This window comes from Ranitomeya variabilis, chromosome 4 (genome assembly GCF_051348905.1).
Source record: "Ranitomeya variabilis isolate aRanVar5 chromosome 4, aRanVar5.hap1, whole genome shotgun sequence".
NCBI classification, from domain to species: domain Eukaryota; kingdom Metazoa; phylum Chordata; class Amphibia; order Anura; family Dendrobatidae; genus Ranitomeya; species Ranitomeya variabilis.
The window spans coordinates 68,890,073-68,907,916 of record NC_135235.1 but is presented as its reverse complement, the minus strand read 5'-3'; the positions used below and the strand labels follow the sequence as shown (position 1 = coordinate 68,907,916).

Below are 17,844 nucleotides of genomic sequence, written 5' to 3'. Positions count from 1 at the left end.
CTAAAGTGGAGTTTACATGCTTTATGTTATGTCATATTATTAAAGCATTTAATGCTTAATAAGAACATTTTAACATAATATAAAGTACATTTTCTAGCCAATTTTATTTTTAATCTCTCTAAAATTCCTTTTCTAAATATTAGTGCCCCAACATTCGATAATATTGTGATTTGTGGATGTTTTCTGTAATTTCACTGCCTATAAATAAAGTGTGTCACACTACAGAGTATGAACAAAAGCTTGGCCCATGGTGACTGACATGTGACCCATACCAAACACCCCATTGTCCATAAACAAAGGACAGGATTTCCTCTACAATTCTGGGTCACCTTCACGTGCTCATCTGATCCCGAATGACTGCTCATTTACCCTGGTGCTACTGAAGGGAATGAAACAGAAAGTGACGACCTTATAAACAAGGCTGTCCACCATGTCCTGGTGAGTACATTACATAAGAATGTGCCAGCTTCATATAGGCTTCTTGCTATTTTGTGGGGGAATGTGGAGAAGACGACATTTAAAACCGGTGTGTGTGAGATGAATACTGTATATTGTGATGCATCTGGGTTTACCATCACCTGGTCAAATTCAGAATTGGCAGATTCCATCCTTTCCTAGATATGAAGGTTTAATGAACGGATTGAGACTTTATGCCACACCTGGAAAGTGTTAAGGTATGCTCACATCACACTCATTGTGATTCTGTTGGTTCTATCTAAACCTCCTGAAAAATGTCATTTTAGATGTGCTCCTGATGGAGCCATAGGCTATTATCATCGAACAGTCGAAACATGCAACATTTAACTTTAGATTTTCCTTCAGCCATGTCCATCTCTGAAGTTGGAAACGGTAGCGCCATAGCCTAAACTATTGTTTCCAACTTCAAAGACCGATATGGTGGAAGGAAGCTCAAACAGAATCCAAAGTTTTGTGTTTTGGTCTTTGTTTGATAATTGAAGTCTATGGCTCCATCAGGAATCCTATTTTTAGATAAAGCCCCTGAGGGCTCACAAGTTTATGGCAGACACATGATGTGAACTCAATTTAACATTGCTTCATCTATGCTTATCTTTGAGGTACATTTATATGTACTGCATAAAAATTGCATGTGAATTGTTGTGGTCTTCAAATGTGTGGGTTTTTATAAAGGTGATAATGAATAATACCGTAAACATTTCACCCATAAGGGCCTCGTCACTACAAGTGCATGTGGGGGTTGCCTGGTTGCTAGGGAATCCCCACATGTACTTATGCTGGATAACAGATGTAAATCATTCAGCTGCGGCAAGAAAAACTAAATCTCCGAGCACTAAAAAACACTCGGAGGACCCCCAAGCATGCTCAAGAAATCTCGAGTAACGAGTATATTCGCTCATCACTAGTAGTTATATACATGGGGTTCTGAGGAACAATTGCAGTCATAGTAGTTATATAGTGAACATCTGGCCACCTTCACATTATGATGCTACTTTTCACATCCTGCTTTTACGAGGAAGTAAATTACAGACAACGAAAGACAAAAGCAGTAGAGGAAAACTGCAAACCATGCACATATAGTACCACCGACATGTGGCAACTCCAGTCTCTTCTGGGTGTTCACTGTGAAAGAAGCACAAGTCACTTGATGCTATTTATTAGAATAGTTGTGTATGAATACATTTATCCAGGGACTCATATTGGACTTTTTTTTTCTATGGGGAAGCCTATGGAAAACATCGCCAAAACTAGGAAATATGGTATTTGGGAGGAAAAAGCTCCAGGGACCTAAAAAAAATAAAAAATAAAAATTTTGTGAAGAAACACCACAAAACTGCATAATTTCCTATTGAATCAAAAAGAACACTGCAAAAACTTTGTTGTGTGAAAGCACTCACAATCACATCGTGGAGCAGAGTCTGATGTGCTGCCTATTCTCTGTATTTAGTGCTGCTGAGGACATTTTGGATATATAATTTCTACTCTAATACAGAATATCCACAGATCATCCAACGCAAAGGACTAATATGACAAAGGAAAATGTTCAGGCAACACCTCTGAATTTCTTCATTTTCGTTTTTGGCGCTGGGATTTTGCTACTTATATTCTGCCTTGTCTTTTGCTGCTACATCTTCAGGTAAGAATTTGGTTGATTATACGTGTGTCTATTTTATAGTGTTATTACCATCTTTTACATTTACGGGATATCACAAGATGTTTGATAGCTGTAGGTCCCACAGCGGGGCCTCCATAGTAATGAATTGGGAGAACTGTGCATGGCCAACGACCACCCTTCCTAAGGCCTCTTTCACACGTCAGTGTCTCCGGTACGTGTACTGACAGTTTTCTCACGTACCGGAGACACTGACACACGTAGACCCATTCAAATGAATGGGTCTATGCACATGTCTCGGTGTTTTCACGGACCGTGTGTCCGTGTTGAAAACACAGAGACATGTCCTTCTTTCTCCGGCAGCACGTACAGCAATACGTCCTGCACACGTGCACACGGAGAACAGTGTGTGCTCTCCTCCGTGCGCACGTACCGCCCGCAGGAGAGACAGCGCTACAGTAAGCGCTGTCCCCCCAGCGTGTGGTGCTGAAGGCAGCATTCATCTCACCCAGCTCCCGCGATGTCTCATCTCAGCGCCGGCAGCCTGTCCTGTGTGAGCGGTCACGTGGGACCGCTCATTACAGTGATGAATATGCGCATATTCACCACTGTAATGAGCGGTCCCATGTGACCGCTTACACAGGACAAGCTGCCAGCGCTGAGAGGAGAGTGGAGACATTGCGGGAGCTGGGTGAGTATTTCTCTGCAAGCGGCCGGGCGGTGCACTGGGGATGGGAGGCAGGAGGTCACCAGCAAACTTTATTTTGAACAAAAAAGAACAAAAACTTGATCTTTCATCTCTTCTCTCCTGCAGGGGAGAAGAGATGAATGCTGCCTTCAGCACCACACGCTGGGGGGACAGCGCTTACTGTAGCGCTGTCTCTCCTGCATGGTCCGTGTGGTCCTCAGGCGGCACACGGCTGCCGCACGTGTGCCACACGGATGTGCCACGTGAGCACACGGACACGGATAACTCCGGTACCGATTTCTCCGGTACCGGAATTATCTGGACGTGTGAAACCGGCCTAAGATAGCAGCATGTAACACAGCCATATTCTTGAAAAATATGTAGGTCACTATGGTGGGACCAGAGTCTACCATTCCTTGTGGATATGCTATTAATGCACAAGATGGGCCAACTCTAAGAATAGGTTATCAGTATTAAAGTCCAGGACATTTCCCTTCATTGCAATGGCACATACATATATAGCTTTAAATAAAAAAAAAACAAAAAAAAAACAGATCTTGAACAGTTGGAGGCCTTCATTTTAGGTTGGTTTCACATGCCCTAGATTTACAGTCTGTTTATGAACCATGATTTCTGGACCAGCCACAGGTCTTCTCACCCAAACTTGGCGGCTTCCTAGGTATACATCAAGCTGTTGAGTTTGGGTCAGGAGACCGGCGGCTGGTCCGTGTTTGGACTGTAATGCTGTGTACCCATGATGAGTTTTCGGTGAGTTTTTGACACTGCATATTTTCCCTGTGTCAAAAACGCAGCATCTTACAGTTCCTGCAAAGTGGAGGCATTTATAGAAATTTCCTGCCCACTGTTTTGGGTCTTTTTTACTCGGCATAAACTGACCTGCGGTTTTTGTTTCAAATCTGCAATATGTCAATTTTTCGAGAGGGTACGCAGTTTTCGGTGCAGATTTTTTCCCATAGACTAACCTTTGGTGAGGAGAATCTACAGGTAAAAAAACTCACATGCATTTTTTTAAAAAACCGCGATAAATATGCATGTAGGAAAACGCAATTAAAAAAAACTGCAAGCAACCTAATTGACATAATAGGTGCAGAAAATGTGTAACATCAGAAACTCATCATGGGAACCTGGCCTGAACGCCGGATGTGAGAAAGCTGCCTTAATGATGGATCATTTTCTTTATTTTAGACTCAAACAACAGGATCAGTACAGGAGACGTGGCTATAAGAAGGTACGTTCATCTATTGTGACTTCACCACCATTGGGTCAATAAATCTATACATGGACTAATTTTTCCAATAGATTACCGTAATATACAAAAGTGTGTGTTTTTTTTTTTTTTTTTAGAGCTCGTTACCTGAAACATTAGGTCATATTTAAAACGGACTTGTTACCAGGTTCAACTTTGCCAGTCTCAGACCATCTTATGCAAACTTACTTAGGAAGTTTGTAATATGTCTCCCTCCCTCGAGGGGCTATCTGATCTGTGTCTTCCATGTTTTATCATACGTGGTGGAAGAAGGTATCATAGAGTAAATGAGAGCAAGCAATCAATGAAGAGTATTACAGTGTGCACAGATCTTTATTTGCTAAATTCAGAATATCCCTTTAAGGTTTTGATAACGATCAAGTTTCCTCTCCTCTGTGTCTGATCATATAACTGAGAAATACTGGCTGTTCATGAGATCAGATGTTAATTTGCTCACGCTGCCATTAAAACCTATTTATAGGGCCCAGCTGCTGGCTAATGCCACAGAGCTGGTCCGCCTGCATGGATGGAGTCTCTATTTCTAAAATATCAACTCTTCAGATCCATCTTGCTGTACTTACAGGAAATCTGTCACCCCTGGGACGTATATGACCTAATAATATGGGCATACAGGTAATAGAAATGTTACACTTGTCCTACCTGTATGCCTCATATTAATGGTCTTGTTGCTGAGAAATGTTAGATTCTGTCTTTATGCTAATGATTTCTTCCAGGTTCCGGGGCGTGCGATGCCCGGAAAAAATCCCTGCCTACTGTCCTTATGTTAATACTTCCCCTGTCCCATCCGCGTCAGTGACAGTCCTGGAATCCTGCGCCTGCGCCCTGCACTTACTCAGAAATACATACCTCTTCCTCCAATGAGGATGTCACCCCCGGGACGTATGTGACCTATTAATATGGGCATACAGGTAATAGAAATGTTACACTAGTCCTACCTGTCTGTCTCATATTAATGGTCTTATTGTTATATACTTTCTTTATGCTAATGATTTCTTTGAGTCTCCAGGGGGTGCGGTGCCTGGAAGAAATCCCTGCCTCCTCTCTTCATTGTAATACTACCCCCTCCCATCAGCGTCAGGATCCTGAGCCTGCGCCCTGCCCTCCCTCAGAAATACATACCTCATCCTCCATTCTGTGGGCGCTGCATTCAGGGATCTTCTGCGCAGGCGCCGCCGACTTCTGCTCCAGGGACCTCCAGTGTGCGTGAGATAATAAGCTCTCCCCACTTCCTCCCTGCACAGTCATCACTAGGAAACACCATGTACACGTTTCCTAGTGATGACTGTGCAGGGAGGAAGTGGGGAGAGCATACTATCGGCACGCACACCAGAAGTCACTGGAGCAGAAGTCGCCGGCGCCTGTGCAGAAGATCCCTGAATGCAGCGCCCACAGAATGGAGGATGAGGTATGTATTTCTGAGGGAGGGCAGGGCGCAGGATTATGGGGCCGTAACTGACGCTGATGGGAGGGGGTAGTATTACAATGAAGACAGGAGGCAGGGATTTCTTCCAGGCACTGCACCCCCTGGAGTCTCAAAGAAATCATTACCATAAAGAAAGTATATAACAATAAGACCATTAATGTGAGGCAGACAGGTAGGACTAGTGTAAAATTTCTATTACCTGTATGCCCACATTAATAGGTCACATACCTCCCGGGGGTGACAGATTCCTTTAAAGCGAACCTGACAGCTGATTCCTGCTGCCCGATCCATGTGTCAGACATTGGCTATATGATTTGAGCCATGCATGTTTGACTCTGAAACACCGCAGTGTACATACTGAAAACATACTGTAAAAGCAGCCGGTAATAAAAGCCACATAGGAGACTAGTTGGACAGGTGGGTAGAGCTGAGCAGACCCGTGGAAGTTCGGGTTCTGATACCCGACCAAACTTTAGTCCAAAGTTCGGATCGGGTACCAGAACTGAACCAGAACCCAAACCCCATTGAAAATAATGGGGACCTGAACTTTGGAGCTGGAAAAAAATCTCTCTCTCTTCCCCCGCAGAGCTCTGAACATTAAAACGGACTTCCGGGAGAAGTGCGTGTTCGGAGTTTAGCGCTGGACACTTATATGAATCTCTCCACCCGCTCCTTTGGAGTGGCAGGTCTCTGCCTGCGTGCATGTATAGGGAGAGACCTGTCACTCCAGGAAAGTGGGTGGGGAGAAGTTGCCAGGGAACCGCCTGTGCGACCAGTCTTCCATGCAGTTTGGTCTGTTTCAGCTTTTTAAAGTATTTTTCGCTCTGAAATGCTGCATACCTGGCTAAGATCATACAGTCACATTTCTAATTGGAGGTATTTGCTAATATTATTATACCTATTACATATTGGGATAGCATCTTAAAGATGGGAATACTTCCTTAAATCATTGATATATTTAATATTACAATATACACTTGATACAGGAATCAGTGACAACAGCACAGCATTACGATATATCAATGATATTACAAAGCATTGTGTAACAAATTTTCATCAGAGAAACTGCTAAAAATGTTTGCTTTCGAACCAAATTGTAGATTAAAAAAACAGATATCACTTGGTTGCCATCAGTGTTCCATCTGCACTATTCACTTATTACCGGCTAATGGGTAGAAGAATATATTGTTTTTTTGTTTTTTTTGTACATGTGAAAAAATTATACATTGACCAAAAGTGGATGAAAATTGTTTAAAAATCAATCAATTTTTTCTTGCTTGCTAAAAAATGGACATCTAAAAGAGATTACAAGATCATGTGAGAGTATAAAAAATCATCCACATGCTTGTTTTTGTTAATATGTAAATGAGCTGTTAAGTTCTATCGGCCGGACATAGATCTCCCCGAGTGTTACCAATGTGAGAAATGTAATGACTGACAGTCTGCTCTCCTGATCTACAAGGCTCACACTGGTAACTCTCCTGCCATGTAAAGTAAGCTCTGGAGGTAGATTCTCAGGGAGATCTATGTCCGGCCCAGAAAAATGTGAATTTCACTGGAATAAGACATCGGTTTGTAGATATCATAGTGTCATTTTATTTAACTTCCTATGACCTAGATGCATAAATGGCTTATGGGGGTTGCTCCTACTGACAGATACCCTTTAAGTTACCTTTCTCCAAAATTGAGCTCACCTGTGTTACTGCACAATGTTGAGGCCAGGCACCAGAACCAGAAGCCTAAACAACGACCCTCTAAAATCTCTATGAATATTACTTTGTCATGAATTCAGCAACTTGATATTTTTTTTTAGATAATTTGTTAGAGTTGATAACAGGTGGCTCCATATATCTTTTCTAGGTGGTGTTAAAGAAGAAATCCAAGAAAACCAGCCTGATCGGAGTAAGCCTCATATTAATATTTCCTTTGACAAATTATTCATACACCATTCATATAATTTAGTCTACAATGTGAGGCTCACATCCAGCGAGAAAAATCTAAGGGCTTGATGAGTCAAGTGACTGTGCGGAAACTGCACGTTTTGAAGAGGATCTTGGAAAGTTTTTGCTCCATAAATTCCTAAAACATATCAGTGTGATACCTTAAGGCCTCATTCACACATTTCCCATTATAGTACCCATTATAATATATGGGCTTGTTCGCATGCACATTTTTTTTTCTTTGAGGAGTGAAAAGCACAAGAGAAATGTGTCCAATTTTGATCCAATTTGCTAATTAAAATTTCTCAATTGATCATGTAATGAATCCGTGGAAAAAAAGGGAAAAATTGCCATCTGTTTGCATCCTAGATCTCTCCATTTTTCATTCTGTAATAAGTAGAAGCTTGGGAATTTTTTTTTCTGTACATACAAGAAAAACTGATACCTCAGGGATGGTAAATCTAGACACACGGAGCAAAGAAAAGGATAAAAATCAATTCAAAATAAAATAAACACTGGATCGTAGCATTGCTACTATAGGAAAATTCTTGTTAATTATGGCCTGTATGGATAACTCTATGGTGATACATTGATTGGACCACCGTACAGACCGTTTTGCGCTGGGTATGAGGCCTTACTATGTTTCCAAAATTTTAAAATGGCGAAACGACTAAATTTTTTTTTACTAGCATATAAAAACAATAGATATTTGTATTTCCCTATGAATCAAAGTTTCTGTGTTGCAGAATGATGGGTGATGATTCCTATCTTGACGCAGAATATACATTATGGGTGTTTTTTTCTATTTGTATTGTAAAATTGTCCTTGGGAGTGTTTCCATAAATCTAATTTCTAGGTCTTTTATCATAGCGGGCTGATATAGTAGACGTGTAACTTCTATATCTACAGCAAATGTGTGCGGTGTGTCTGGACGAGTTTAAACTGGAGGAAGAAGTTGGCGTGTGTCCGTGTACTCACGCGTTCCACACAAAGTAAGTGCCAGCTGACGAGGGAGATGAAGAGTCATTGACCGGGTCACGCGAACATCTGCTCAGAATTATACAACTGCTGACAAGTTAGATATTTAGATTCCGGGGGTAGATATGATAAATGTTACTCCACGGATGTCCAGAATGGGGTTTTACACTCATTAAAGTCCATGCAATAGACAGTAAAGGTACCGTCACACTCAGCGACGCTGCGGCGATATAGACAACGAGCCGACCTAAACTAGATCGCTGGAGCGTCGCTGTTTAGGTCGCTGTAGAGACGTCAAACACAGCAACTCCAGAACGATGCAGGAGCGATCCTGTGATGTAACGGCGACTCACTTATCGTTCTCACTGGTTGTTAGCTCCATGTCAAACAGCCGGAGTGTACCGACTGGCTAGAAGGAGACGCTGCGACGCCCCCTATGCTCGTTGCTGGCGTCGTTGCTTTTGATGTCAAACATGACGATACACGCCGACCTGGCGACTAAATAAAGTTCTGGACTTCTAGCTCCGACCAGCGATATCACAGCGGGATCCAGATCACTGCTCCGTGTCAAACACAACGAGATCGCTATCCAGGACGCTGCAACGTCACGGATTGTTGTCGTTCTCTTTGCAAAGTTGCTGAGTGTGACAGTACCTTAAGGTCGGCACCACTCCCGGAAACAGGATAACCACGTTGAGACAGTGGCGGTATTCACACGTGTGACACACGATATCTGACATAGTGTGATAACACCACTGTTCATTTTCTGTGCATGGTCGAAAGGTATACAAAAAGAGTGCGACTGACCTGGTGAATAATTTTTTTCTTAATAAACCTTACGAAGGGGCAAAGAAAATAAACATCACACCACGTGATGAGCAACAATCTGCTTTTTGATGTTAAAATTGAAGATAAGCTAATACATTTGAGTGGAATTTTTTTAAAAATCTGCATTTGCCAAAATTCAGATTTTTTTGTAATTCACTTCCATGCGGAAGGCCATCAAAAGTGAAAAAAAAAAAAAGATTTACCTCACTGCTCACCTTTCCAGCCTTTCAGCGTTACTTGTCTGATCTTCCCCACCTCTTAAAGAAGTTGTCCACTACTATAAAGTTTTTTTATTTTTTTCATAAATCTTGCTATTATGTGCCACTGAAAACATCTACTGTGTTTATTTTAACAATATTACCTGTTATCATGCTGTAGCAGCACATCTTCAGTGCTGGATTCAGCTCTCATGGGGTTAATCGACTACTTCCTTATTGTGCCCTAATACTACAAGTTCCATGATGCTTTGCACTGTCCTCTAAGCCCGAACTTAGCACACCCTCTCCAAAACACACCCAAACCCCTCCCTCCTCTCCCTCCTCTCTCTTCAGGCTGATGAGGAGAGGTCACATCTTGGTCACAAGCTGTAAAGCAGCACCAAGCACTGCACAACCATGGTGATCAAGCTTTTAGCTTTTTTTCTTTCTCATCTATTTCATAGTATATATAGTTTAGTATACATATGATATACTGTAAAGAGATCCTACTGCGTATATGTCTTAGATATGTAAATTACACAGTACATGTGTGGTTATATGTGTCCATCTACATACGCTTGTGTGCATGTATATATGTTATGTGTGTTCTTATTTTACACTATTTGTGCTCATATACAGGAGAGGCCCCAGTTTCAGAAACAATATATGGGCCATTTGCAGTATAACAGCTCATCCTAAGTCACAATTCCACCTGCTTTCGAGGTAGAAATGGCCCCCATTGCATTTTAGCTGCACAAATATGTGATCACACCTTTTATATACACACCAATATATACTTCTATGTGTATGTATGGAATAAATTATTTATTCATATACATACACTTTAATATTTTGTGGCAGTGATATATACATACATATAGAACTTTGAAGGGTTTGTCCACTATTCTAACAACCCCCTCTCAGTCTGTATGTTTACTAGATTCCAGTGCCTGCACGTTCCAATAGTGTCGGCGCGGTGTCTCGCAGCGATTGTACCTGTGGTCAATCAGTGGCCGCATCACTCTCACCACCTTCTAAGCAAACTCATATCTGTAGGAAGTGAGTGTTGCTGCATTTTTATTAAGAATTACCAAATGTAAGCCACTTCTTCCTAAGGCGAAGACAGTGAAGCAGCCACTGATTGTCCACAGGGTTCACATAATGACACTGACACAAATTCTCCGTGAGAGAAACCGTGGTGACAACATTGGGAGTATTCAAATCACATCCTTGTATTCACTCTCTGAGTGTAATATGAGTAACCAAAAATCTGCATTCACACTGAGAAATTACAGATTTGTAGACTGTAGTCTACACTGTGCATTTTATAGATTCAAAACAGTTTTAGTATCATATATTAAAGGGATTGTTCAGTACTTGTTCATTACTTTATATTTATGGTCTTTACTTTGGTTATGTCATCACTGGGATTGCGATAACCATATCTTCCACCCTCACCGATGATGCGTTTTTATAGAAAAAAAACTGAAAAAACACCCACCACCATCAGGGTGATAAAGGGATCCAAACCCTAACCCTACCCCTAACCTCACCCCTAACCGTTTAATGAACATTTTCTGACATAGTGCCACGATATTTCAGTGCCACGTATTTCAGTGCCACGTATTTCAGTGCCACGTATATAAGTGCCACGTATATAAGTGCCACGTGCCACGTATGTAAGTGCTACGTGCCACGTGCCACGTATGTAAGTGCCACGTATGTAAGTGCCACGGATTTAAGTGCCACGGATTTAAGTGCCACGGATTTAAGTGCCACGGATTTAAGTGCCACGGATTTAAGTGCCACGGATTTAAGTGCCACGGATTTAAGTGCCACGTGCCACGTATGTAAGTGCCACGTATGTAAGTGCCACGGATTTAAGTGCCACGTATGTAAGTGCCACGTATGTAAGTGCCACGGATTTAAGTGCCACGTGCCACGTATGTAAGTGCCACGTATGTAAGTGCCACGTATGTAAGTGCCACGTATGTAAGTGCCACGTATGTAAGTGCCACGTATGTAAGTGCCACGGATTTAAGTGCCACGTGCCACGTATGTAAGTGCCACGTATGTAAGTGCCACGTATGTAAGTGCCACGTATGTGCCACGTGACACGTATTTCAGTGCCACGGATTTAAGTGCCACCTATTTCAGTGCCACGTATATAAGTGCCACGTGCCACGTATATAAGTGCCACGTATGTAAGTGCCACGTGCCACGTATTTAAGTGCCATGTATGCAAGTGCGATGTATGTAAGTGCCACGGATTTAAGTGCCACGGATTTAAATGCCACCTATGTAAGTGCCACGTATTTCAGTGCCACGTGCCACATATTTCAGTGCCACGTGCCACATATTTCAGTGCCACGTGCCACATATTTCAGTGCCACGTACGTAAGTGCCACGTGCCACGTATTTCAGTGCCACGTATTAAAGTGCCATGTATTTCAGTCCCACTCCCGTGTAGCGGTGGGATATGGGGTAATAAGGGGTTAATGTCACCTTGCTATTGTAAGGTGACATTAAGCCGGGTTAATAACGGAGAGGCGTCAATAAGACGCCTATCCATTATTAATCCAATACTAAAAAAGGGTTAATGAAACACACACACATTAGGAAAAAGTATTTTAATATTCTTCATTTAACCATACTTACCATACTCCAGCACCTGCAAAAAAGTAAAATAATAAACCGTATACTACCTGTCCGCTGTAGTCCAATTAATAACGAGTGTCCCACGACGATCTCCCCTATAGAACAGTGACATTGGGTGGTGTCACTGCTCTATAGGACCCTCAGTGACACACTGACAGAAGACAATGGCTCCTGTAGTGCATCACTGAGGTTACTAAAGTTCACTGGTCTCACTTTATGGCAAAAAGCTGCGTGGGAACTTTCTCATACAGCATGCCATAAAGTGAGACTAGGGACTATTTTCTCACAGGGGTGTAGGAATACATTGTGGGGAATACATTGTGGAAGGATACCTTCCTCCCCTCATTGTGTTCCTGGAGCCCCTGGAGAGTGGTTGCATCAGCAGAGGCTCCTGCTCTCCACGGGAGATCGTCGTGGGACACTTGTTTTAATTGGATTTCTGCGGATCAGGGAGTATATTGGTTGTTTATTATTTTAATATTTTTTACAGATGACAATGGCTTCGGGGATCAAAGTGACAAGTGATAGTGAGTATGTAATCTATGTTATATGTACTGTATGTCTGTTGTATGTACGTACTGTATGTGGCATGTTTCATGTCGCATGTCACATGTTGCATGTCGTCGCATGGTGCATGTCGCATGTTGTCGCATGGTGCATGTTGACGCATGGTGCATGTTGACGCATGGTGCATGTCGACGCATGGTGCATGTCGTCGCATGGTGCGTGTTGCATGTCGTCGCATGGTGCATGTCTCATGTTGACGCATGGTGCATGTCGACGCATGGTGCATGTCGCATGTTGACGCATGTGCATGTCGTCGCATGGTGCATGTCGTCGCATGGTGCATGTCGCCGCATGGTGCATGTTGTTGCATGTTGTCGCATGGTGCATGTTGTCGCATGGTGCATGTTGTCGCATGGTGCATGTTGTCGCATGGTGCATGTCGTCGCATGGCGCATGTCGTCGCATGGCATCACATGGCGCAGGTCGCCGCATGGTGCATGTCGCCGCATGGCGCATGTCGCCGCATGGCGCATGTCGTCGCATGGCGCATGTCGTTGCATGCCGCATGTCGTTGCATGCCGCATGTCGTCGCATGGTGCATGTTGCCGCATGGTGCATGTCGTCGAATGGTGCATGTCGCCGCATGGTGCATGTCATCGCATGTCGTCGCATGGTGCATGTCGCCGCATGGTGCATGTCATCGCATGTCGCCGCATGGTGCATGTCGTCGCATGGTGCATGTTGCCGCATGGTGCATGTTGTCGCATGTCGTCGCATGGTGTTGTATGTATGTATGTATGTACTGTGTTTTTGTTTTTTTTTACATTCAACACATTAGCCGGATGATGGGACTACTACTGTCCCATCATTGGCTAATGTGTCACTCACTGTCAGTGTAGCAGGCAGAGCCCGATGGGACTTGTAGTCCCATCGGACGATGCCTGCACACACACGCACAGCGCCGACACACACACACACGCACAGCGTCGGCACACGCACACACAGCGCCGGCACACACACGCACACACAGCGCCGGCACACACACACACACAGCGCCGGCAGGCAGTAGCACCGGCGGTCACAAGCACCGGCGCCGGCGGGCACAAGCACCGGCGCCGGCGGGCACAAGCACCGGCGCCGGCGGGCACATGCACCGGCGGGCAGAAACACCGGCAGACCCCCGGCGACCGAAGCACAGCCCAGCCACACATCATGATCCCAGCACTGAGCAGTGAGCACACACAGCCCCGCCCGCCCCCAGCACAGCCCTGCAGGCAGCCCCCAGCACCGCCCACAGCCCAGTCACTCTTGCTGAGTGACTGCTGACTGTGGGGGCTGGTCACGCCTGCTGCTGACGTCACGTCAATTTTCAGAGCCTGGAAATTGACGTGACGTCGGCGGAAATGAGCGGCGGCTGCAGTCTGGGGGTCATGTGACCCGGACTCAGCAGGAGGAATAGCGCCGCTCACAGGCGAAAACGTCAACAGAAGGTAATGGCACAATTCATTAGGGGCCCCGGGGGGGTACATTGGGGGGTTAATTGAAAGTAGTGGACAACCCCTTTAAGATCACCACCATTCTGAAATCTACAAGATGATTTTAGGTCACGGTGTCATGAAGTCACGGCATGCTCTGTGACTTTGCGTGTGCATGCGCAAACCCTCCCAGACCTCATGAAAGTTTGACGTTCTGGCCCAGCAAAAAAAGCTCAGGGATGTCCGCACAAGCGGTGGTGATCTGAAGATGCAAGGAGGGCAGGACAGGTGACACAGAGGGGCCAGAGACATGAGCGGTGAGATAAGTATAATTTATTTTATTAACATCTTACATTTATTATGCTTTTGAGTCTAGAGAGATCCCAAAGAATTATCAAATATGCAGAGAATATCTTCTCCACAAATCAAATTTCCCAGGAAAATCACTGGTTTGCAAGATTTAAATCCTTGCTGGGTCCTACCTGCCCTATACATTTGTAGGCTTATAGCCTGGAAGAAGCATGTCTGATAAATATTAGGTCTAGTGTCCCATCAGAGAGAGGTCACCTTGTTGTGGATGGTGGGCTCACACGAATTGACCAACTTATACACTGTGTACCTGCATTTGATCAATACCTTCTATAGAGCAATAATGCAGTTTAAATTTTGGCCATGATTCATGAAAGTCTTTTTGCTAGAATTCTGCTATAAAACACTTTTGACAAGTCACAAAATTTTCACACAACTGGATGTTGGGCAAAAATTTGCGACTTATGGCATTTTCATACCAGTGTTGCCCAATTACAACAAAATGGGCAAAGCAGAGGTAGGATGTGGGAGGAGCGGAGGGTGACACCACAGCTTGTCTAATTGATGTGCCATACTTTATGCCAGAAATCTTACTCCAGTTTCATGACAGTCTTGATTGACAGGGGCTTTAATGCTTGCATACACAGTAGCTTAGTGCATACAGTGTACTGCTGCACTCTTTGGTTTGTATGTAATGCAGTCATAGCAGCTTGCACCTGTTCACACATGCTTATTTGCTAGGAGGTGTTTGGTTCAATTATTAAATCTTGTATATTGGGGTTTTCTAATAATAATAATAATAGTCATATAATGTTAGGAAGTATCAATCTTGAACTGTAAATTTTTTTCCATGTGGCTTTATACTGTACCCATGATGGAGATGAGTTGTGAATGTGCCACCGTTGTTATGGTAAGGGACATAACTACAGGTTATTGGGGACAGTACTGTAAAAAAAATTGATCAGGATTTTCATAAAACTTCAATATTTTTGGAAATTTATACATAAAAAAGGCACTAAAAGTGACTTGTCAGTATCATTTCTCTAATGCATACCAATGGGTAGTGAACTGGGCAAATTTTTTCTTTATCTGCTGCCAGGAGCCAGAACTTCACACATAATATTTTTTTAAAACGTAAACAGTGTCTCTGTGTATTAAGCCTCCCAGGAATAGTTGGCGGACACAGCTGCTTCTAATAGGTTGATCTCTAAGGAAACATTGCTGCTTGTAAAGGGTTAATCTGAGTCTAGATTTTTGTCTCTTGTAATGTCATGAAGTTTTCTAGGTGATCGGTACTAACCACATTATGGAGGAATAAACCAAAAGCGGAGTAATTTTTTTTTTTACTTGATCATGGTCCCATCATTTTGTACCCTGTGATGAGAGGGTCTAGTGAATAAACAGATATGTGTATAGCCTGTATACTTCCATGTGTTGGAGCCATTAAGAGGATTTGCAAAACTGTATCAATCAAAAGGAAAGCAAAGAAAGCGGTCACATTGGTAAAACAGGGGACACCACCATTTTGCTTCCTTTGGGAGCCGAGACTGCTGTTGTCTATTGTTTTCCTGTCAGGCCCATGGGCAGTGAGGGCCTCGTATTAAAGCACTGCCGAAATGAATGGGCACAGTAATATTCCTGTACATACATAACCTGATGAAATTTCATAAATTTTACTATGAAGTAGACCTCCCTGTCAAAGCCCTCAACATTGTGTACGAATAAACAAGATTCTTGACGAACAATGGTTATTTTAACCTTTTTTTTTCTTACATAAGCATTTAGAACGGAGTCCTCCTCAAAACGGAGACAAAACTATAGTTCTGGCAACATATGCCTGACTCTCTTCTCGCTCTCTCTAGGTGCTTGACGAAATGGCTAGAAGTGCGGAACTCATGCCCTATGTGTAATAAAACCATTTCAGTGGCATTGCCCAGACCTTCCTTGGAGCACATGTGACAACGTCAAGTCTATGTTTAGCCTCCAGCAATGCGTGAGAAAACCTGGAAATGTGCAAAGTATCATACACGTGTCATGGAGGCTCCACTTTCACCACTTATGGTATATAAATATATTCGGTGGGATGATCTGGTCTGAGGTCATGTGAGGGAACCGAGGAGGGATCAATCGTCAAGGATCATCAGTCAGCGAGTGGTATCTGATCTATTTCTGGTGATGGGCTACGTCAAAAAAGAGAAGACTGGTTGTATTGTATAGAATGTGCTGTAGTCAGGCGGAAGGAGCAGGACGGTGAGGGATAAGGAAGTGTAAATCCATGGCATAGCTCTGTCCCAGATAATGGAGGCTCGCACTATGGCTGCTAAATCCAGATCATTTTGCAAATATACTAACCTAAATTTAAAAAGTGTTTTCAAGGATTATGCACAAGGAATATGCACTTTTTTTTGTGAGGTGGCCAAAAATGGCAAATTTTCAACTGAAAACCTTTCAGGAAACACTCCTTCATTGAGGAGATCTTGGAGATTTCTGAAGCAGTTTTAGAGAACATTCCATCAGGAACCGCGCTTCACAGTAGGATCATGCACTTTTTTCAACTTCAGATTTTGAAAAACACCCGGTGAGAAAAGACAAAACATGTAAAAAGCAAAGTGATTTGTTTGTGGTTTTTTTTAGTGAACAGACTACGAAAAAAACAATCAAAACACTTTCATGGACATAGCCTAATGATTTCTAATACCACACAAAGGCCCAGGACAGGACTGGCGCTGTTTTTGGAATGGCTTTTTTTTTTCTTCAATCTTTAAAGCCCAGTAACTGGTGCTACATGATATGGGAGTGAAAAAAAAAATGGTGCACGGAGCTGGATGTTTTGTTTTTAATTAATAAAAATAAATTTGGAAATGATTCGGGCTTAGTTGCAGTCAGGTGTCTATCCCTCTAATGCATGCTCGCTTATCAAAAGTTATGTTAGCCAAAAGTAGAGATTAAAATATGATCTAAATAAGGGCTTCTCAAACAGTGAGGCAGTTATCATAGAAGTGATCGTGTTTTGCACAGACCTTGCTACAAATATTGCAGCAACATATTTGCCACATTTATTTTAAGATTATACAGGCTGCACAAGATAAAGATTCTTAATCTGAACATGGACTTCTACTACAGCTGATGAGACCTAGAAAGTTTCTTGGGTTTTCTGGAGAAGCCCAGATATAAATATTGAGCAATAAATGGACCCTTTATTCCACATAGTATATTTACATGTTAGAACGGTGAAACCTTGTCTTGATTCTCAGGTTACACTACAGAACAACCTCTGATTAAGGTTGTTGTCCAGGCTTATCACAAATGTCTGCGGTCACTATGTCTTGTGTATCCATGTGTCGACTGTGATACCCAGGGGTCATGTGACAGCAAGTAAGAGAAATACATTCTCCTGGTCACATTCCAACTAGATGTGTGTGGCCTTGCTCAGTTCACTGCACGTCTAGTAGGAATGTGGTCGG

At 43.0% G+C, this 17,844-nt stretch overlaps 1 protein-coding gene across 2 annotated transcripts; it reads left to right on the top strand.

Annotated features, from left to right (window-relative positions):
• On the top strand, positions 1-17,109 carry LOC143768405 (RING finger protein 122-like). 2 transcript variants are annotated; one of them, XM_077257087.1, is made up of 6 exons: positions 1-438; positions 1,970-2,113; positions 3,984-4,026; positions 7,349-7,390; positions 8,338-8,420; positions 16,243-17,109. In XM_077257087.1, exons 2-6 carry the CDS (start codon positions 2,004-2,006, stop codon positions 16,337-16,339), a joined length of 375 nt encoding a protein of 124 aa, XP_077113202.1. In that variant the 5' UTR covers positions 1-438; positions 1,970-2,003; the 3' UTR covers positions 16,340-17,109. The 2 variants fall into 2 exon arrangements, with proteins under 2 accessions (XP_077113202.1, XP_077113201.1); XM_077257086.1 differs by having other exon boundaries at positions 1,925-2,113.
• The last annotated feature ends 735 nt before the right edge of the window (positions 17,110-17,844 follow it).